Genomic DNA, 18,448 nt, shown 5'->3' on the forward strand with positions numbered 1-18,448 from the left:
CCGGCATCCGAGGTTGGTCACGTGAGCAGCTAGCGCGTGTGTGTATTTGTGTAGTGAAGTGGTTTGGTATAGAATAGTACAGGAAGTGGAGGGTTTTACATCACCTCTTCCATTCACATTTAGCCTTTCAGTGTATTTTCTGCCCCGTAAGTTTTCCATTTAGTCAAGAACTGACGTTATGCCTGTAATAGCCTTCAGCCTATTTAACACAACTGTTCCCTTTGATGTTGGAGCTATGCTTTCTTGCCCTGGCCTTGATTTAGATAAGTTCAGATAAGTAACATTCCTTGTCACTGGGTTATAATGACATTATAGTATCTAAAACAGAGCTCAAGGCTTTTCACAATAAAACACCCTCTATAATGTGAGTAATTATCTTATCTTAGTCTTGGATGGAACCATTCTCACTACAACACTGATAGTAGAATTATCCCATGTGTTTCTGAACGTCCCGTACTTCTATGTGTGATTTCATGTGTCATTTCTAATGTATATACTGTAGATACTAACAGCTGCCTTACTTTCATGCAATCATTATTATATACAGTAAGAACCTGCCAGGCCTTCTCCTGGTGTCCCTCTTCATTTCTAATGAATGGCAATTAGCAGACAGTCGTCTCTGGTCTGGCTGTCCTGCTTCGCTTCTTGTAGTTCTGCAGTGTAACAGTGACCATGTCTGGACCTTGGCTGCACTGAGTCCTAAGCTTCATATTTTACATGGCAGGATGAGTTGCGGTCGGTGGACGCTGGCGTCGCGGGTGGCATCTGCGTTTGATGTTGGTGGGAGGTTGTCAGCCGCCCGGTGCCGCAGTTAATAAAAAATGAATGGAAAGAGAAGGGGGAGGAGCCCTCAGCTGTTGCTCTTTAACTCTCACCTCTCTGGCGGCTCCTCTGCTGCTCCCACTGGGCATGCAGTTTATACAGTCATGAATCCCTCCGCTGCCAGACACCGCCAGGTTTTATGCAATACAGTACAACAGCTGTTTGAGTTTTTTTTTTTATCAGCCACTAATCCAACAGGTCCATAAAAATGTAAATATTAATTCATTTTATGATGGCTGCTTCCAAATATTTGAAGAAATGGTCTACAATAAAACTGGCATTTGCTCAGAAATGTGCTGAATGCACTTGAGTCTCAGGAGCCTCATTCAGACATTATCTGCTTTTCATGCGAAGTATAAAAAACAGTCAATTTTACATGTGAATATTTAAGTATGTGCAGTTTTATAGGGCACAGTGAAGGTTTTCCTGTTTTGCCACAGTCGTGCACTGGCCCTTTAAGTCCGGCTATGCCTGACTTGAACATGTGGGAAGCTAATCTTAGCCCAAGTCCTGAGAGAGACAAGGCTGGCTAACAGCCACTGTGCAGAGCAGAGAGAGGCTCCTCTTACTTTCTCTTGTTTTTCCTCTTGCTGGAGTCTGAAAAATTTCTGGTTTAACTGCAAAATGTGGTCCCCCAATACTCATTAACCAATCTCTCAGTGTTTTACCTGTCAAACATGTAGTGTTTTTTATAACTACAGTGTTCTGTTAATGATTACATCATTGTGCAGGTTTCCACTACTCGGCTCTTTCTCATGAGTTGGCACACTTCAGGCTGGCTGATAGTGGTACTCGGTGTTTTAATTGCCTTGGTCCATTTTACACTCATCTGTTTTCCATTTCCCTTCGTCCTGTCTTACTCTCTTTGTCTCAAGTCCAAAATTTTCTACCCTGGGCTATTCTGTATATGGATTACATTCCCGTCGTTCTTTTAATGTCCCAAACCTCAAGCACAAAGACATGCCTCCCCCCCCCCAAAAAAAAAAAACAGCCCCCCCCTCCTTCCTCCTCGTTATTTTGCTGCGGCTCCACCTCGCCTGACAGGCCCCCACCCATCAGCACCTTTCCATTTATTTCCCTCCCCTCCCTCTCAAACCACTCCTCCCTTTCTCTTTGTGAGAAGTAGTGAGGGGGAGGGGGCTAGGCCTTCCCCAGCTGGGTGATTCGTGCTGACTTGCACGTGCCGAATGTCAGGAGGTATGACTCAGACTGGATACCCTACACTCGGTACTACAATCCACACCCAAACACACCCTGAACCCAACACCAACCTGCTCAGGATGGAAGACAAAGACGCTTTTTCTTTTTTTGTGACCATTTAATTTTCCTCATCTTCTAAATAAAAAAACCCAAAAGGAATAATCGTCCTCATAATATGCAGTCTTATTTGTCTTATTTGTGCGATCAAGCTCAACGCGTTTTGTGCAGCTTCTACTACGCTTAAATACTGCATAATGTGCATGCCAGCCCCTTGTCCCACCCACCAATAAACCCAGTGACCCTCAGTGAACAATGCATTACTGTGTGCATACTAGCGTCTACTGTATATGTGGAGAGAGATCATTACAGCGTGCCTCTGCATCTGTTGCCGGTGTGTCCGTACCTCTGCGTGCATGTGAGGAGACGCGAGGGAAAGAGAAAGACAGAAAGTAAAAGGGAGCATAAAGAGAGCACGAGGGGGGGCAGAGCGTGTGTCAGATCAGATGACCTTGATGCCATTACGCTGCAGCACAATGTGGGTTGGGGATGGGGGTGCATGGAGGTAAATGGGAGCAGTGGTGGACGGAGGTGGAGTCAGCTGACAGGAAGAGACGGGAGGAGGGGAAAGGACCCTCGTGTCATGACCGTTATGCTCCTGTGAGTTGCTTAGCGACTGCTAGAAAAATTCAAATGTGAATTAAATGGCTTAAAAACAATTTCATCCATTGTTCCCCCGGTGCAGCACTGTTTGTGCTCTGTTGTTTTTTTTGTGCCTGTGTTCCATACGCACAGACCTCCCACTGCCACCAACGTTCTGGTAAAGAAATGTTAAAATCTCGTTTCAGTGGTTTTCATGTCAGGACTCTGTTGAGAAGAAGAGAAAAAGATGACTCAGGCTTAGTCATGCGAGCCGAGTCAACACACACCGCTGAGGATGGACTTTTGTTGTCAGTCATCCCTCCTACAAACCAAGACCTTTCCACCGTGCTGCTGAGAAAGAGTGAGCGAGAGGCAGAGAAGTGAGAGAGATGGAGATAGAAAGAGAAAGAGACGAGGGCGTGAAGCAACTCATTTGGATGATGATTTGAGTGCACTGTAAAATGAGGTGATTGATGCGAGATTAGGAGCCCGAGTCGCACCGCCGTCTCTTCCTTCATGCCGGGTTACAGCAGATTTAACGTAAGTGTGATTCGGTTTTCACTAAGGTGTTTCAGATACTTGGGTGGTTGTTGTCATTTCAGACATCTTCTATCAGACTCATTGTCATGCGAAGTGAACACGGTTGAATGGGAAGTTAATTTAAAGACATGGCTTCCAGTTGTAGTGTCATTGGTTATGTTGTCTGGTTGAGAAGTAACCCGTTGTGTTCATGATGTGATTTTAGGACAACTTTTCTTGAATGGCAGCATGGCATGCTTCTGTGTATGACTCCACTGTCAAACATCTTAAAGCCAATAACATACATGTCTATCCTTGTTACTTTTAGAACTTCTCTAAAAATTTTCGGTTCTTTTGTCGGAACTTAGCCAAACATGATTGTGGTAACACCAGAAAGGATGAGCAATACTTTATGTGAAATGGTACCCTCTTTCTGCCAAAGATTATGAGTCATCCGACTTAGCATGTGTTTGAACCAACGGTAGCCTTACTGTATATTACTTTTATCTCCCACATGCAGGTAGTTGTGTCACATAAATTGAATTTACAGTGTGTCTGCGTTCTGGCCATATCTACCAATCAGCGGAATCTGCGACGTGTAGTTTCCCTCCAGTGTTGATGTTTTGGTCAAATCGTACTTCTTCATTTTACTCAGCTGTGTACATCTGTGTACATGGGCAGTGACACGTTCGGGCTGTTTTTGCTGCGTAAGTTCTCTAGTTTTCTCTCACACACAAGTACATGTTTCTGTTCTGTTTTCCTGTCGCTCATTTCAAAGAGTTGTTGAAAGGGTTGTGACCATGTGATGTCATTCGTTTGGATTCGATTGAGCTGAGAGGATGTCTTGTTTTAACCGAACAGCCATGACTTTTCGTTTTGGCTAAAAGAATATGGCTTGGATTATTCTAAGAGTTAAACTACTAGAATCGAAGGTTAGAACAAAGACCTGTTGTGTTCAGTAGGTCCTTCAAATGAGGAACTGTGCGTGGGGAGCATGTGATTCAGGGGTTAAGTTGAGTCTTGAGCTAGAAATGCTTTGTCACTGCTGCCGGGGGAGTGAGCAAAAGTCAGTGGGGTGACTAAAAGAGCATGTTTTCAGATGTCCGTTGGTGTGTGGTGTTGGTGATAGTAGAGAGTGGGCACATGTGTCATCTCACACATGTGCCCACCCAGCAGTGGAGGCAAGTGTCCTGGTGGGAGACACTTACGATGATGACGATGATGACGATGCAGTTACGTTGTCGCTACATGTGTTTCCTACCTCTCTTATTCACTCTTCTCCCTCTCGCTCATTGGCTCTCTCTGGTCACGTGACCTAATGCTCTACTTCTCCTCTCCTTCCTTAGACAGCTTCGGCTGCGCCGTGTTTCTCTTTGGGATTGACGCTCATCTGTGTGTGTATATACGAATATGTGTGGCAACAGCGAGGCAGACAGTGCACAATTTAGAGAGCGAGTGCATCAGAAAGTGTTTGAACGGCAGTGCAAAGAGCTATGCTAGGAGGCGAAAAGGCTCAGGAAACGAAACAGGCAAATCGAAAGAGGGAGGCAGAGGCAGATTGGAAAAGCCAGAGAAAATGAGAGACCCAGGGAGACCAAGAGAAACAGGGAAAGCCAGAGGAAGTGAAGCAGAGAAAGGCTACTGAAGTTAATCCAGCCACAGTGCAGTGTTGCCGACTCATGCTCTGTAATATAAGAGAAAAATACTACGCAAGGAGCTGACAGCGATCTGCATGGGGGAGACGGCCATGTTTCCCACCCTCCTCCTCCTGGTTTAATCTGCTCCATAGCTCCAGCAGTGTAGGAGAGACGAGAGGACCACAAGGCCGGTCAGCCAGCAAGTGGGCGAGAGGAAACGTTCGGCGATGGCGGCGACGTTGATAATAATAATGGCACTGACGCCAGGGCAGAACAATGGTGAGGAGAGATCGAGACAAGGTTACCGAAGGCTGTTGGACAGGAGAGGACAGAAGCCTTGCGTCCTCAGCGAACCGTAATGGGTTGATTACCTGTGGTTGCTGTCTTCGCTTGGCAACAACCTGCCAAGCCTCTTTCTGTTTGTGTCGTCCTCCTCTTCATCCTTCTTCCCGTTACAGAATCAGTCATATGAACAGCTGAGCGAGTGTCTTCCTTTTAACAGGATTCTCCACAGTCTTCCCTCTTGCTGTCTTCCCTCACCTTCATTCATTCCCTTATCTTCATCCTCTTCCTCTTGCTTGCCGATGCCGGCGTGTCATCCGCTGTTCCCTCTCCATTGCCCAGGCAGCTGTCTTGTTCTTCTACTTCTGAGCGTATCCTTCTCGCCGTTCTTCCATTTTCTTTCCCCAATCTACGTGAGCGAGTCGCCGAGGAACGGCTTTATATCAAGTGACTTTCAGCTTCCTGAAGTCAGAAACCTCCCAAGTCCTCTGTATCCTTTGGATCTTGGAGGAAGGGCCGGGAAGATCGCCTGAAAGCCAGCTCCCTCTTTTCCTACCAACGGTTCACTCTCTTGTATGCAGCCTTGCTAGAGGATCTATTGGCACCCGCAGGTGCAAGACGGAAGCATGTTGTTTCAAGCGAGGAAACCGATGCGAATGTGGATGAGGAACGAGACTGAAGAACAGTTATCGGTGACCTCTCCTTGTCCCAGGGACGAGCCGAATCTAGACGCTCAAACGTGGAACGAAATCGACGCAAGGAAAACCAGATGACGTTTGCAGAAGGCATAAACAAGCAATGTAATGTTGCTTTTCCTTGCTCCGTTTTCCTTTTCCAGATGATGCCATTGTGAGTCGAGATGAGTGTATTCGCCTGACAACCGCTGGTTCACCTCTCGACTTGGCCGAAATTGGCAATATTCGGCTTTGGTGGATAAACAAAACACACACACACATAGCCTTATATGTAACGTCATCTATTGCAATAGAGCAAGTAGTGTTGAAGGGCGTGGATAGAGACAGAGAGGGGCTTTCTCATTGGTAAGAGCTCTGCTGCACTGTGCTGTTTCCTAGGCTGCTGCTACTAGCGACTATCCCCCACTGCTCTCTCTGTTTCTGCTCACTGCACACCCTCCATTCCATCGTACGTGCCCGCTGCGGCTCAGATAATGGCCTCTCGCTCTGCACACACTGAAGAGAGAGAGGAGAGGAGATGGAGGGAGAGGCTGCGTGAGAGGGAGGGGAATGAAGGGAGGGAGGGAGGGAGGGAGGGAGGGAGAAGAGAGAGAGGGGAAGGTGGGGGCTGCGAAGAGAAGCCGACTGCATGTGTAGTCAAGAGAAAGAAAGAGGATATTGAAAAAGGGAAGGGAGGAGCAGACAAAGATAATGAGAAGGGAAAAAGAAGAGAACAGAAAGCACTGGCCATAAGAAGAGGAAAGAGAATGAGAAACGTGTGTGCTTTGCTGGGGGGGAGGTGTGCGGTGTGAGTGTGGCTGGCTGTGTGTGCGTGCGTGATCGCATGCATGCGTATTTTCGGCGCTCGCTCTGTCTGTGCACTGCACAGGCTGGAAGAAATAAAAAGGAATACAACCCAGCAAGGACGGATTGCTAGTGGACTGCTGTGCCGGCAAGGAAGTCTCATGCTCCTCTCTGTCTCCTCTTCTGCTTTCTGCTCTCCGACCGGCAGCTCTGTGTGGGTGTCTAGGACCGCGTAAGTATGCGCCACCGGTCCTCAAGGCTCTGAGCCGGCTTCATATTGTCTCTGCTTCATGTTCCTGCTTGGCACGGCAGCAAAGGAAGGGGTGGGGGACGGAGGAGGACGAGAGGGAGGATGGGGTGGTGTTGTGTATCTGGGATTCAGGTTCAGCTGTCTACTCACAAGCTACACTTAACCCCCTCACCACCACTATTATCCTAACATGCTTTGTCTCCTCCCTCCAGTTTTTAGTGCAGTGTCAGTGTTAAAAACTACTTAGTTTGTTCTCACATGAACCAGTAAATGCGTTTAAAGGGCTCCCAGACTCAGTGGTCTTGTCTACCAGGTTTTGCAAGATCTGATCCAGTTAAGCGTGTTTATGATATGCTTTGTGGCGCGTGTCAAGTCTGTACAAATGTCTGTGTGTGTGTGTGTGTGTGTCAAGGAGTTAGAGAGAATACAAAGATACTTGGCTCTGTCATACTGTAAATATTTGCCAAAGCACGTGGTCTGTACAGTCTGAGACACCCTGATAGATTTAAAGCGCTCAAGGTATCAGTGGATGTTTCCATCCCGGACCAGCATGCAAACTCACAAAAAAAAAGTCCTACCAACATTGATCAAAGCTCAGATTAAAAACCAAAAGAACTTGTATTTTGTGCACGGTGCTGTGTTTGATGTTTTCTACTCCGCCAAGCTGAGTAAAGTCCATTGGTTGTAAATGATCAGCTTAAGACACCTCTGTGACTTTTGCGTTTGGTGTTTCTAACCATGAGAAAAAGAGTAAAGGAGTGTGTCACCGTGACTGATAGTGCATGATTGTGGGATGTTAAGTTGTGCAGTGTTGCAGTCTGTTTCAACACACTGCAGTTCTCATAACTGCCGCACACAGCTCCCCCACCCCCCCACCTTCCTCTTTCCCGTCTGATGCCACTGATAGTACAGACATGGGGCCTCTCACGTATTGCATGCCGGCTGTTCACTGCCACCACCACCACCACCACCACCCCCACAACCCCACACCACCTCTCGCCAATAGTATCGGCACCCCCTGGGACACCTCCACCACCACCAGATACTCAGCGCAGAAGGTGGATTCAAAAGACCCAAGCATACTGCCTGTCCAGTAATTAGCCACTTCAAAGGCTCATTTCAATAATATTCAAATGATGGGGAAGCTGGACGTCAGGCTCACTTCTACTATCAAACACTGATGGAGCTACAGACAGAAGCCATTTTCTTTCTCTTTTTTTCCTGAATACTGAGTGATTCATATGCCTAAATTAGGACTGCTTCATATTTAGGTTGCAGTGTTAAACCCTGTGAATGTCACTGAATGTTATCATGCTAGTTCTTTTTTTTTTTTTTTTGCTGTGTGGCAGTGATGTATTGCACTTGTAAGCAGAATTTTAATGCATGAAAGTGTCCTTTGCAATGAGGACTACTGTACAGAGAACAGCGGGTTCCTGTTTAGGTTATCTGGAATGTTTATAGTAAACACATAAGCTTTTGACATTAGTACCGTTGGCTGACTTGTTTCTACGGGGACTAACACACCTAATATATTCATACAGTGGCTCTGACATTGTTTTATTTTTCCTCATGTGCCACTGCACATGTTGGAATACACTGTTCAGCCACAACATGAACTCTGTCAATAATTTCTGAACCTGCCCTTGGATTTTCTTTGTTTGCTGTTCCTCTCTAAACTCATTTAGTTATAACCTTTGAGGAGCTGAATAGTGTGTACAAGTAACATCTTAGAATTCTGTTGAGCCGGAGCACCAAGCATGACTTTAACATGTCAAACTAATTCTGACTTTTATGTAGATGTACAAAGATTAAGTAAGATTAGTTTTTAATTGTTAATACTATTTTTACTCTGATGTGGTCAAACTGCATCTTCATGCAGGTTGAAAAAAAAGTTATTTTTAAAAAATCTAATTTTGAAATGAAGTGGGATGTGGTTGTGCGGAAGAGCTTCTAATAAGTGTTGCCTCTGAAAAGGCATTTAAACTTGTTGAAATGACCACTTCTGGATCTGCACAGAGGCATACATTAGCTGTAAGACATGAGGTGATTCTTTAGGAAGCACTATTACTTAATCACTGAAAGCGAGGAAATTATTTGTCAGACTGTTTTTATGAAGAGCACTTGTCTGTGTCTATGCAAAGAAAACTAAACATTACCACATGGGAGAGTCATTTCAGTCAGTTTCAGTCACTTTTAGGGAATAAAAGAGATAAAATGCATTGTGTACAGGAACAGCGAACAATGAGACCCAGACAGAAAGAAGTGTTCTTGTGAATTAGCTATTCCTGATATGAAATAAAGTTGACGTTGAGTCGAGACACTAGTAGTGATGAGGGGGGATGGAGCTTGAGAATAGGACATTTTCTTATGAGATTAAATCCTGATCAGAGGGTTTGATTGGACAATAGCTGAGATGGTGGTGAAGTGGAGGTGGGTTGTAAAACTCCACGTGAAATGACAACAACGAGAGAGCGTTTGTAAAGATTGACAGCATACAAGTGATTGACTAAAGGTGCATGGGTCAGGTTATGGTCGAATGACAGTGTGAAACAGTGATTAATTTAGAAGGCTTGCCTCTTCTGCTAAGCTACATTAGCCCCTGAGCTTGCTTCCATCAATTGGTCCCAACAGTGTAAAACACGAGAGTCTACATTATTTCCATATCACCCTATAGATATGTGTCCCCTTCCTTGAACAGAGAAGTTTAGTCAGATTGACTGCCAAGGAGAGGAGTTCAATTTAGGGTCTACAATAAATGTTTCATTTAACCTACAACATTCTTCCTGCATAGACTGCCTTCATTATTGCCATATATAGTTATAAGTAGAGCATTTCTCTAAATGCTCTACTTACAATGTGTGTACATGCTCGTCTGATGTTGTGGTTGGCTGTTTTTTCCTCAGAACTAAGTAAGGTTGATGAAAGAGAGTAAAGCCACACTACCATTACTATAGCATATTTTTGCAATAAATGTTTAAACCCTCTGTGTGACTGTCATGACCTAATTACTGTAATGTACCAACACCAGGTTATGTGCAAACAAGACTTTCCTTCACTTTTTGACTTTCTACAGAATTTCTAGCTCTACACTTGGTTTGTGGTTTTCATGGATAAATCTCATGACTGTAGGCTACTTTTTTATCATCGGGGGTAGTGTGATCTTTCTTCAGCCGACTTTATGCCTGCTTCATGTGTGCTCACTGTACTGATCTTTAGATAGTTAGGTCATTTCAGGTTTGCCATTTAAGGTCTTGTCTTGGAGGACATTTTTGGGAGGTTTGAATAAATAAGTGATTCAGGGTATTTCATTTAGCTGCAGTTTGCTGCTAATTTTCTTCAGATAAACAATTGCACCACTCAAAAACAGCTTACACCATGTTATATTAAAAGCATACATGTTATCATGAGATCCTGTATATATCTGCTTCTTAATAGTTCTTAAATATCTAAACATTTATTACATTTACATAAAATTGTGGAAAAAAAAGGTGGTCTATTTTTTCTCTGCCACACACAGTCTCTAACACCCTGGATGTTTAAGGCCAACTGCCTGTTTTGCATAGCCCAACTGACCTGGAATAGAGTGTCCATTATAAACAACTGTGAAAATGTTTCATGTGACCTGTGACTTGTATGCTGTGAAATCAGTCCACTGAATTCTGGAATGGTTTATATAGTTTTCTTTCACCCTGCTGACTTAACCCTGCAGCACTGTATGTTATGCATGTGTGTGAAGTGGGATCGAAATCCTGGATAAGAGCTGGGAAGAGGGGAAGGGAGTTCTACTTGATTGTTTGTCAGGCTGGAACACAGAAGACAAATATTTATATTTAAGTTATTCCGAAATAGTGATTACGCATTTCAGTAAAATGTGTTTAATGTTGTTTTTCATTTACTTTCTTCTCAAAACCCGACTAACCTTGAACCACATTTGCCTTTCAGACTGTTCACAAAGTCACTTCAGTGGATGGCCCCAGAAGTGGAGGCCAGATGGAAATTGGGTCACATGACTGCCTCCAGGAAGGCGCACTGAGCCTGGAACTGGCCAATGGGGTGAATCCTTACCCTAATGATGATGAGGCATCTATGGAAACAGAGCAGCAGAGGGCAGGAAGTGTGCCTTCAAGGCAATGCTGGCTGCCAGGACACGGTAAAGCCAGTGACAACCAACAACAGCAACCAAGTTGGAGCAGCAGCAGTGGTACAACCTCTGGAGAGCCTGTCCACCATGCAGACATGGAGGATGCCCACAATCTGGTGGCTTTCTCTGTTATCGCTGGCTCCTTGCCACCTTCTTCCTCCTCGTCTTGCCTCCTCACTCAATCTAATACAGCCCAGCTGTATGAGAAGTTCACCCAGGAGACAGGTGCTGGGAGTGCTCATGCCAGACTCTCAGCAGGGGCTCCCGAGGGAAGCTGCCAAGCACCTCCAGAAGACCTGGACACTCTTCAGACAGCACTGAGCCAAGCCAAGCATGGACACAAGCCTCCTAACTGCAACTGTGATGGGCCTGACTGTCCAGATTACCTTGAGTGGTTGGAGAAGAAAATTAAGCTAGCAACAAATGAGGATCAAGGCTCCCTCAAAATGGCAGATGCTCCACCACACATACAGCCTCATCCACAGCAACCCCATTTGCAGTATAGCTCTCAGACCTACCAACAGGTGAATGGTGGCCACCTTCCATCTCCACCATGCTCGCAGCAGCAACATCTAACACGCCCTCAGCCAGTCAATGTAACCTGCTCCAAACCCCCAATTCCTTGCTCTCCCCAGGTGCTTTCCATAGCCAAGGAAAAGAACATCAGTCTAAAGACAGCCATTGCTATAGATGCCCTGACTCAGCTATCTGGTACCAGTCCACAAGCTGTCAGTTCTCCTGGTCAACCCCCCTATAAGAGTAACATCCATCATCACCTACATTCCCACATCATTACATCTCAGCCGCCTAATGACACTGGCTTGATCCCGTCCTCTCCTGGTACCCATTCATCTTCCTCACGCTCTCAGTCCGTCCCTCCAGGACTACACACCAGCCAACAGGCCCCAGCATCATGTGAGCACCACAGGCCCCAGTCACAGGGCCATTCACCGCATGCTAGCCCTCTCCCACCCTCTACCTCTCCCTACCCAGGTCAGGGAAAACCTCCAGGCTTCAGCCCTAGTCCCCAGCAGTGGCAGCAGGGTGCAGCCAGAGGTTCTGAACAGAGGAATCCATGGATGTGTATGAAGTCTGAGCCCCAGTCTCACTTCGCCACTGCACCTCAGAGCAGCTCAGACCCCATGTCAGAGCTCAAACAGCTGCTTGGTGACACTAGTGGCAAGTTCAGCAATGCGCCTTTCAAGCTTCCAGTTGCACAGCAGCTGAGTTTAAACCAGAATGGGGCAATCCAGACCCAGGAGAACCCTGCATTGGCCAGGATAAAACAGGAGTCAGACTCTGGTGAGCACTACCATCACACTGCCTCCATGGGACATTATGGCATGGCTAATGGTCAATCACAGGGTCAGCACTACTCTGGCACTCCCCTGTCTCCTGGCCAAGCAGCCATCAGCCACTCCACTCAGGCAGCTCTGCAACAGCACCTTCACTACAAGAGGACCCTCTTCTGTAATCACTCCTCTGGCTTTGGAGCACCAGGCCCACGGGCCCCTGTGTCTTGCCAAAACTTGAAAAAATGGTGGCCACAGATGGAGGCACATCTGGCCATCAAACAGGAACCCAAGAAGAAAAAAAGCAGCCCAGGATCTCCTGTCATCAAAACTATGAGTGGGATGCCAGTAGGCCATCTCCTACCCAAACCCAAACAGATAATTATCAAGAAAACAAAGCAGAAGGCCTCCATGCCAACCTTCCTGCCTCAATCTCAGATCTCCATACAAAAACCACCAGTTCTCATGATCGACAGATCCCCAGCTCTGTCCAGCCTGCAAGCTGGTTCTCTCCCCTCTCTGCCCCTCTTTAGTAATTCCACTCAGGCTGCTGCTGCAGGCCTCCCTGCCCCAGCCCAATCTCAGGTACCCATTTTCAATTCCTCAATGACTCCCACTTCCACTATTTCTGTTTTATCAGAAAACACTCCAGCCCTCATGGGCCCCCTGCCTCCACCTGTGGCCCCAGCAGTCCATGTTAATTTAGAAGGTGCGGGCAGTATGGCCAGTAACACCAGCACCACCACACTTGTGACCTCCCCACCTCCATCTAACACCTCAAAATTACAGAGTCTCATCAACATAGACCCAAAGTATGAAGAGCTCATCCGCCAGTTTGAGGCAGAATTCGGGGACTCAAACCCAGAGGCATCTGCCAGTCAGCCCATAGAGGAGACTGCTACAGTTCCTAAGCCAGGGAATCAATCTCTGATCTGTCCTCAGGACCTCAGTCCAAAATCATTATCCACCTCCCAGTCGGTGCCCTTATATCCCACCACTCAAGCCAGCTCCACACCTCATTCAGATGATCAACAGATGGAAGTTAACAAGGATGAGTCAGGGACCCATAGTGAAACCACCTTGAGCCAGGCACCCACAGAAAGCCATGCGGAGAAACAGCATGAGGGTCCTGTTCATGTTTCTCTGAATAAGGAGATCACTCTGGAGAAACAGCAGCAGCAGCAGCAGCAGCAGCAGCAGCAGCAGCAGCCCACATTAGATAATATATTCAACATGCCATGTTCTCCACTGCCTAAACGCATGAAGATTGAAGCCTCGGGTGACATAGCAGTGCTGTCCACAACATGCTTCTCTGAGGAGGACACACCAACCAAGGACAGTCTACCCTCTTCTCCATCTCTCAAAGGCTTCCTAGAGTCTCCTTTGCGCTACCTGGACAGCCCCACCAAGAACTTGCTGGATACTCCTTCCAAGGATCTACAGGCAGAGTTCCCCACCTGTACCTGCGTGGGTAAGTCTGTGCATCACTGTTAGCTTGTGCTTGTTTGTATGCAGGTTTATTAGCCCTCTTCTGACACATACCGAATAATGTTCGAGCAAATATCATGCTACCTCACATGTTACAACTAGTGGAGATAAATGATAGAAACATTCAGTGTTAACAAATAGAGTGAAGGCAATTTTTTCTGAAGGGCATTAGAGCTAAAAGGAGCTAAACATTAATTAACCCTTAATGTGCCCATTGTTAATGCTTTACTCTGCCTTTGGACCTTTGCAGAACTACTAAGTTTTTAGACCCCCCACTTTTGCTCCAGCTCTTGACTGGATGCTTGTTGAGTATGTCTAAGAATGTGTGTTGCCAGGGTGTGTAGCTACGACCATGCAGACTGCAACAGTGTGAGGCAATGAAGGCAGTAAGAAGGAACAATAGCAGTGGTGGCAGAAGGAGCCTTTTGTGTTGGTTTGGGTCTGGCAGGCAAGCAGAACGCAGCCTTTGTTACACAGAAAGAAGATCAGTCCCATAGTTTGGGTAGTACCCTGCTTAGTTTACTTATTTATTTACAGCAGAGTAGGTGGTCTTACAGCAGAAATATGTCATTTTTAAATCACATTATATTATGCATACATGAAATAAATAAGTGAAATAAATAAATAAACATTGTTGTTTACATCCAAAAAAGCAGATAAAGTTCATCGGAGTGAGCTGTCCTTTAATACAGCCACACCAGCCACACCATTATTGTGTGCACTGTCTTTGTTTAAAACAAAACTTAATGACTGAGAATGTCACTGCTGCAGCTACTATGGGCAATGCCTCATTAACTTGATCCAACAACTGAATAATGAATAAGTTCTCAGGGAAGCTATTAATGAATAACACATTGCTTGCAGTTATTGGGTATTAACACCAGATTTGTAAAGGGTTAAGGCCTGCTATATAAGTACTTGCCGTCTCTAGGCATTAAAGAGGGGGGTACACAGCAGGGAAAGAGCAGCTGCAGCAAAACACTTGTTACTAAGAGTAAAGACCAACAAACCTTCACAGTAAATCTTGGTTGCTCACTTATCAACTCCCTTTAATATAATACACTGGAATGACACTGCCTCCAACATACACAGATGCAGTATACATCCATGATCTGCACACATACACACACACACAACAACAACACACACAAGAATGTAGTACGACTCCTCCACTTCCTGCCATGAGACACACCCTGCTGCCTCCCTGCACCATCAGGGGAATGTGACCTCATATTCCCTCTGAACCAGAAAGAGAGAGACACATATCACAGCTTGCAAGTGTCCAACTTTCAGGCAATCTGTTGGAGTATTTGGCTTATGTGTGCACTAGAGATGAGACAAAAGCAAGAACAGCATTAGTTGCAAAGAATCCTGTTTTAAAACTCGCTGCATGTTGTTAGAGAGCCATTAGAGTACATCACCTAAAGTGGGATACCTTCAGCTGCACACTGTCACATTCAAAATTAGAACTGCAGTCATAGGATGTGGTTTACAAGTGTAGGCTTGTGTTGGACAATAGTCAAATGCTCTCCCACTCACACACAACATGAGCACAAATATATACAGTGTGCACATAGGCACACCCTTACTCCCTCTTAACATGCCTACATCATCATTACCTCAAAAAGCTTCTGCTTACAACATGTCTCCACGCAGACCACACCCTTCAGTGCCTGCCCAGCGTCTGTTGTGCTTGGGGAGGATATGTGTTCATATGTGTTTTTTGTTGTGAACTGGATGTTGCAATCAGTTCCACCGCCTCACACTTCTCTTGTGGACAATTAGTAGGAGGTCTTTGAGTTTGCCCCAAAATTACATTAAAACACATCCGGGGTAAATTTGGCCTTTTCTCCAAACCTTGTAACCAGTGAGTCAAGTAATGCTTTGCTGGGGTCGAGGGACTTCTCCTGTTGAGCTACTTGAGCAATACACATATACTCACATACAAATACAAATGATAAATTGATCTTATTTAATGTGATTTACTCATGCAGCACTTAAGAACATGGTAATACCACTCATAATGCTGACACGTGGGTTCAAATAAACTAATAACTGTTTTACAAGTTGAAAAGAGATTTTAGGAAGAATTGTTAAAAAAAATTGTTTATGATAATGGCAGAAAGTCTAACTCTTGCTCAGCTATTATGTGTCACTTTTTATGTTTTGTCCAAATCATACAAGGGATGTGTGAGTTAAGTGTAATAACAATTCACATTTAAATGAATAATGTTTCAAGTTGCACTTTCTGCAGTTTGTTGACTCTGCATTGTCTCTTTTCCAAGAACAAATCCTGGAGAAGGATGAAGGTCCCTACTACAATCACCTGGGCTCTGGACCTACTGTGGCCTCCATACGAACCCTGATGGAAAACAGGTATGCTAACCTCTCTTCTCTTCTCTTCTCTTCTCTTCTCTTCTCTTCTCTTCTCTTCTCTTCTCTTCTCTTCTCTTCTCTTCTCTTCTCTTCTCTTCTCTTCCTTCTACATGCCGTTGCCTTCCTTGCCACTTCCTCCTCCTCTTCCTTTCTCTCCTGCTTCCCTCCTTAAATTTAGCCCTCAGGGAATCTGTGACCCAGAATCCAGTAGGAGGAAAAAGAAATATCAGCGTCATCAGCATAATACGGGCAGAGAAAGAAGCAGCAGATGACAGCTAAGAATTAAAATGCAAAGAAAGAAGTGTTATGGTTTAATACATTCGGCAAAGAGTTAGCATTTGTCATCTAATCCATGTCACATAATCACGTAATCACTAAGCCATTTCAGTGGCAGCAACAAGCCACAGTTACTGAATAAATGAGTGAACATTTATTCTTTTTTTTTATACCTGAATGTAAACACACTTTGCACTCTGTATAGTAACCTCCTATAACCAGGTCCCTCATGGTGTTATACTTCACATTAACAGTACTGGGCATCGCAGTAAGACACGCTGCTATTCACTGACAGGCTGAGATTCAATAGCACCAAAGACTCATTAGTTCCCAGAGAGCAGAGGCTGAGTGAAAGAGGGGGATGTTTTTGTTGTCCGAGAGATGACGTAAGATGTTAAGACCCTATAGTCCCTAGCTGACCTTTGACTCACCCCTGACCGTAGCAGACCACTCCTGTGGTGATAGAGCTCAATGCCCTCCCACTTTCTCAGCCACCTCAGGGTGAATCCCATTCAGCAGAAGCCCCCTCATCCTGCACTGTCCCGCCAAATGCGCTCAGGGCTGAAGTTTTAACAATGGCAGGTATCGAGCGTGCCGGAGACTTGATATGAGGCGTGAGCAGACATCTGACAAGTCCTGACGACCTACCCTCACCCAGCTCAACCTCTGACCTCTTCCTCCTCCTATACACCTGCCAGCAGACCAATAGAACACACGCGCGCCCAACCCATTAAGACAAGGACGCCTACAAGCACACAAATAACGCCTGCACAGAAATATCCTCGTGTTAAGTCCTCGTGTTGGCATTTTGAAGAGGCCATTGCGTTTTGGTTTACTCTGCCGTGCTTGTGTGAATCTCGGCAGAGCCGTGTGAGCACACCAGCTAGGGCTGCCGGGGTGGGCCTGCTACACAGCACAGAGGAAGTTGCACAGAGCCAGAGCAACAGCTATAGTGAACATAATAAGAATCAATGAGGTTGTTCATGACAGTGATTTACATCCCAACAACTGGACTGTGCGTCCTTTCGCAGATGTGATCCAGCTGATGAGGGGCTGTTGAACCTCTGACTGGCCACGTGTTGTCCATAGTTTTTGGTAGTTCAAAAGACTGTTTGGTTGTTCAGAAACCTCTGACCAACGGAGCATGTTAAAATTAGAGCTTGCACGTTGTGTGTCTCAGCAAATTAATAACTTCATGCCTTTCCTGTGTGTTAATGTTGAGCTCCGTGAGACAGTTTAACCAGATAAAGAGCACAGATATGCAGCCTAGTTGGAGAATACACAACTGTGTTAGCAGTCAACTGGCTTTCATGTGTAGTCTTCGTGGATTGTTCAAGTGTAACTTTTAACAGCTTGGTAGCCCTAAGGAAATGATGCAGTGTATGTGTAAATGATATTTGAGTGTAAAGTTGTTGTGTCAGAGTCAAGCATCAGGAACAGAGGCCGTTCTAGCTGCCACCACCAGCCGCTTAAGTTTACGTGGCACCAAATTAATGACATTTTTAAAAATTCTTTCCATTTGCATAGGTATGGAGAGAAGGGAGACGCCATCCGGATTGAGAAGGTGTTGTACACAGGCAAAGAGGGAAAGAGCTCGCATGGATGCCCTATCGCAAAGTGGGTAAGTAGCATCGCATTACTTCCACTGTGTGGTTGACGTTCAGAAAAGGTTTGGATAACTTTCAGCTTTAAGAAGAGGTCAAATCTTCCAAAAAGGTCTCTCCAAATTTCACACATGTGACAGCCAGCCATCAGTGCTTTATTACGTTCAGGTGAAAGAGTGAAAAAGAGGAAAGGGGAAGTGTTTCTGAACGTGTCTCGCAGCTGACAGCATTGACAGCCAGTCACCAACAGATTTATGCAGTGTTTGTCTGTGTGTGTGTGTGTAATGAGGGGTCCTGGGGAGACACACAGGCAAGTTTGTTATCCACAGTGAGCAAATCAGTAGGAGGTCTCACTCTGTAACAACTGCCTGGCCTTACCTCCCGTGTCACCCCTGACACATCCTGCTAATGACTTTATGGATTTAAATCAACCATCTGACTGAG

General features: G+C 45.5%; 1 protein-coding gene across 4 annotated transcripts in view; it reads left to right on the plus strand.

The window, feature by feature from the left end:
- tet3 (tet methylcytosine dioxygenase 3) overlaps nucleotides 1-18,448 on the plus strand; it is a 39,084-nt gene that overhangs the window by 10,446 nt on the left and 10,190 nt on the right. For 3 of the 4 annotated variants that reach the window (XM_047590914.1, XM_047590911.1, XM_047590913.1), the window contains 3 exons: nucleotides 10,770-13,731; nucleotides 16,034-16,124; nucleotides 17,928-18,021. In XM_047590914.1, coding sequence (XP_047446870.1) covers nucleotides 10,770-13,731; nucleotides 16,034-16,124; nucleotides 17,928-18,021 — 3,147 coding nt within the window. Of the gene's footprint in view, nucleotides 1-6,381; nucleotides 6,810-10,769; nucleotides 13,732-16,033; nucleotides 16,125-17,927; nucleotides 18,022-18,448 lie in introns of those variants that run through there. The other variant, XM_047590912.1, reaches the window with a different exon arrangement.

This window comes from Mugil cephalus, chromosome 8, assembly GCF_022458985.1.
Source record: "Mugil cephalus isolate CIBA_MC_2020 chromosome 8, CIBA_Mcephalus_1.1, whole genome shotgun sequence".
Classification (NCBI taxonomy): domain Eukaryota; kingdom Metazoa; phylum Chordata; class Actinopteri; order Mugiliformes; family Mugilidae; genus Mugil; species Mugil cephalus.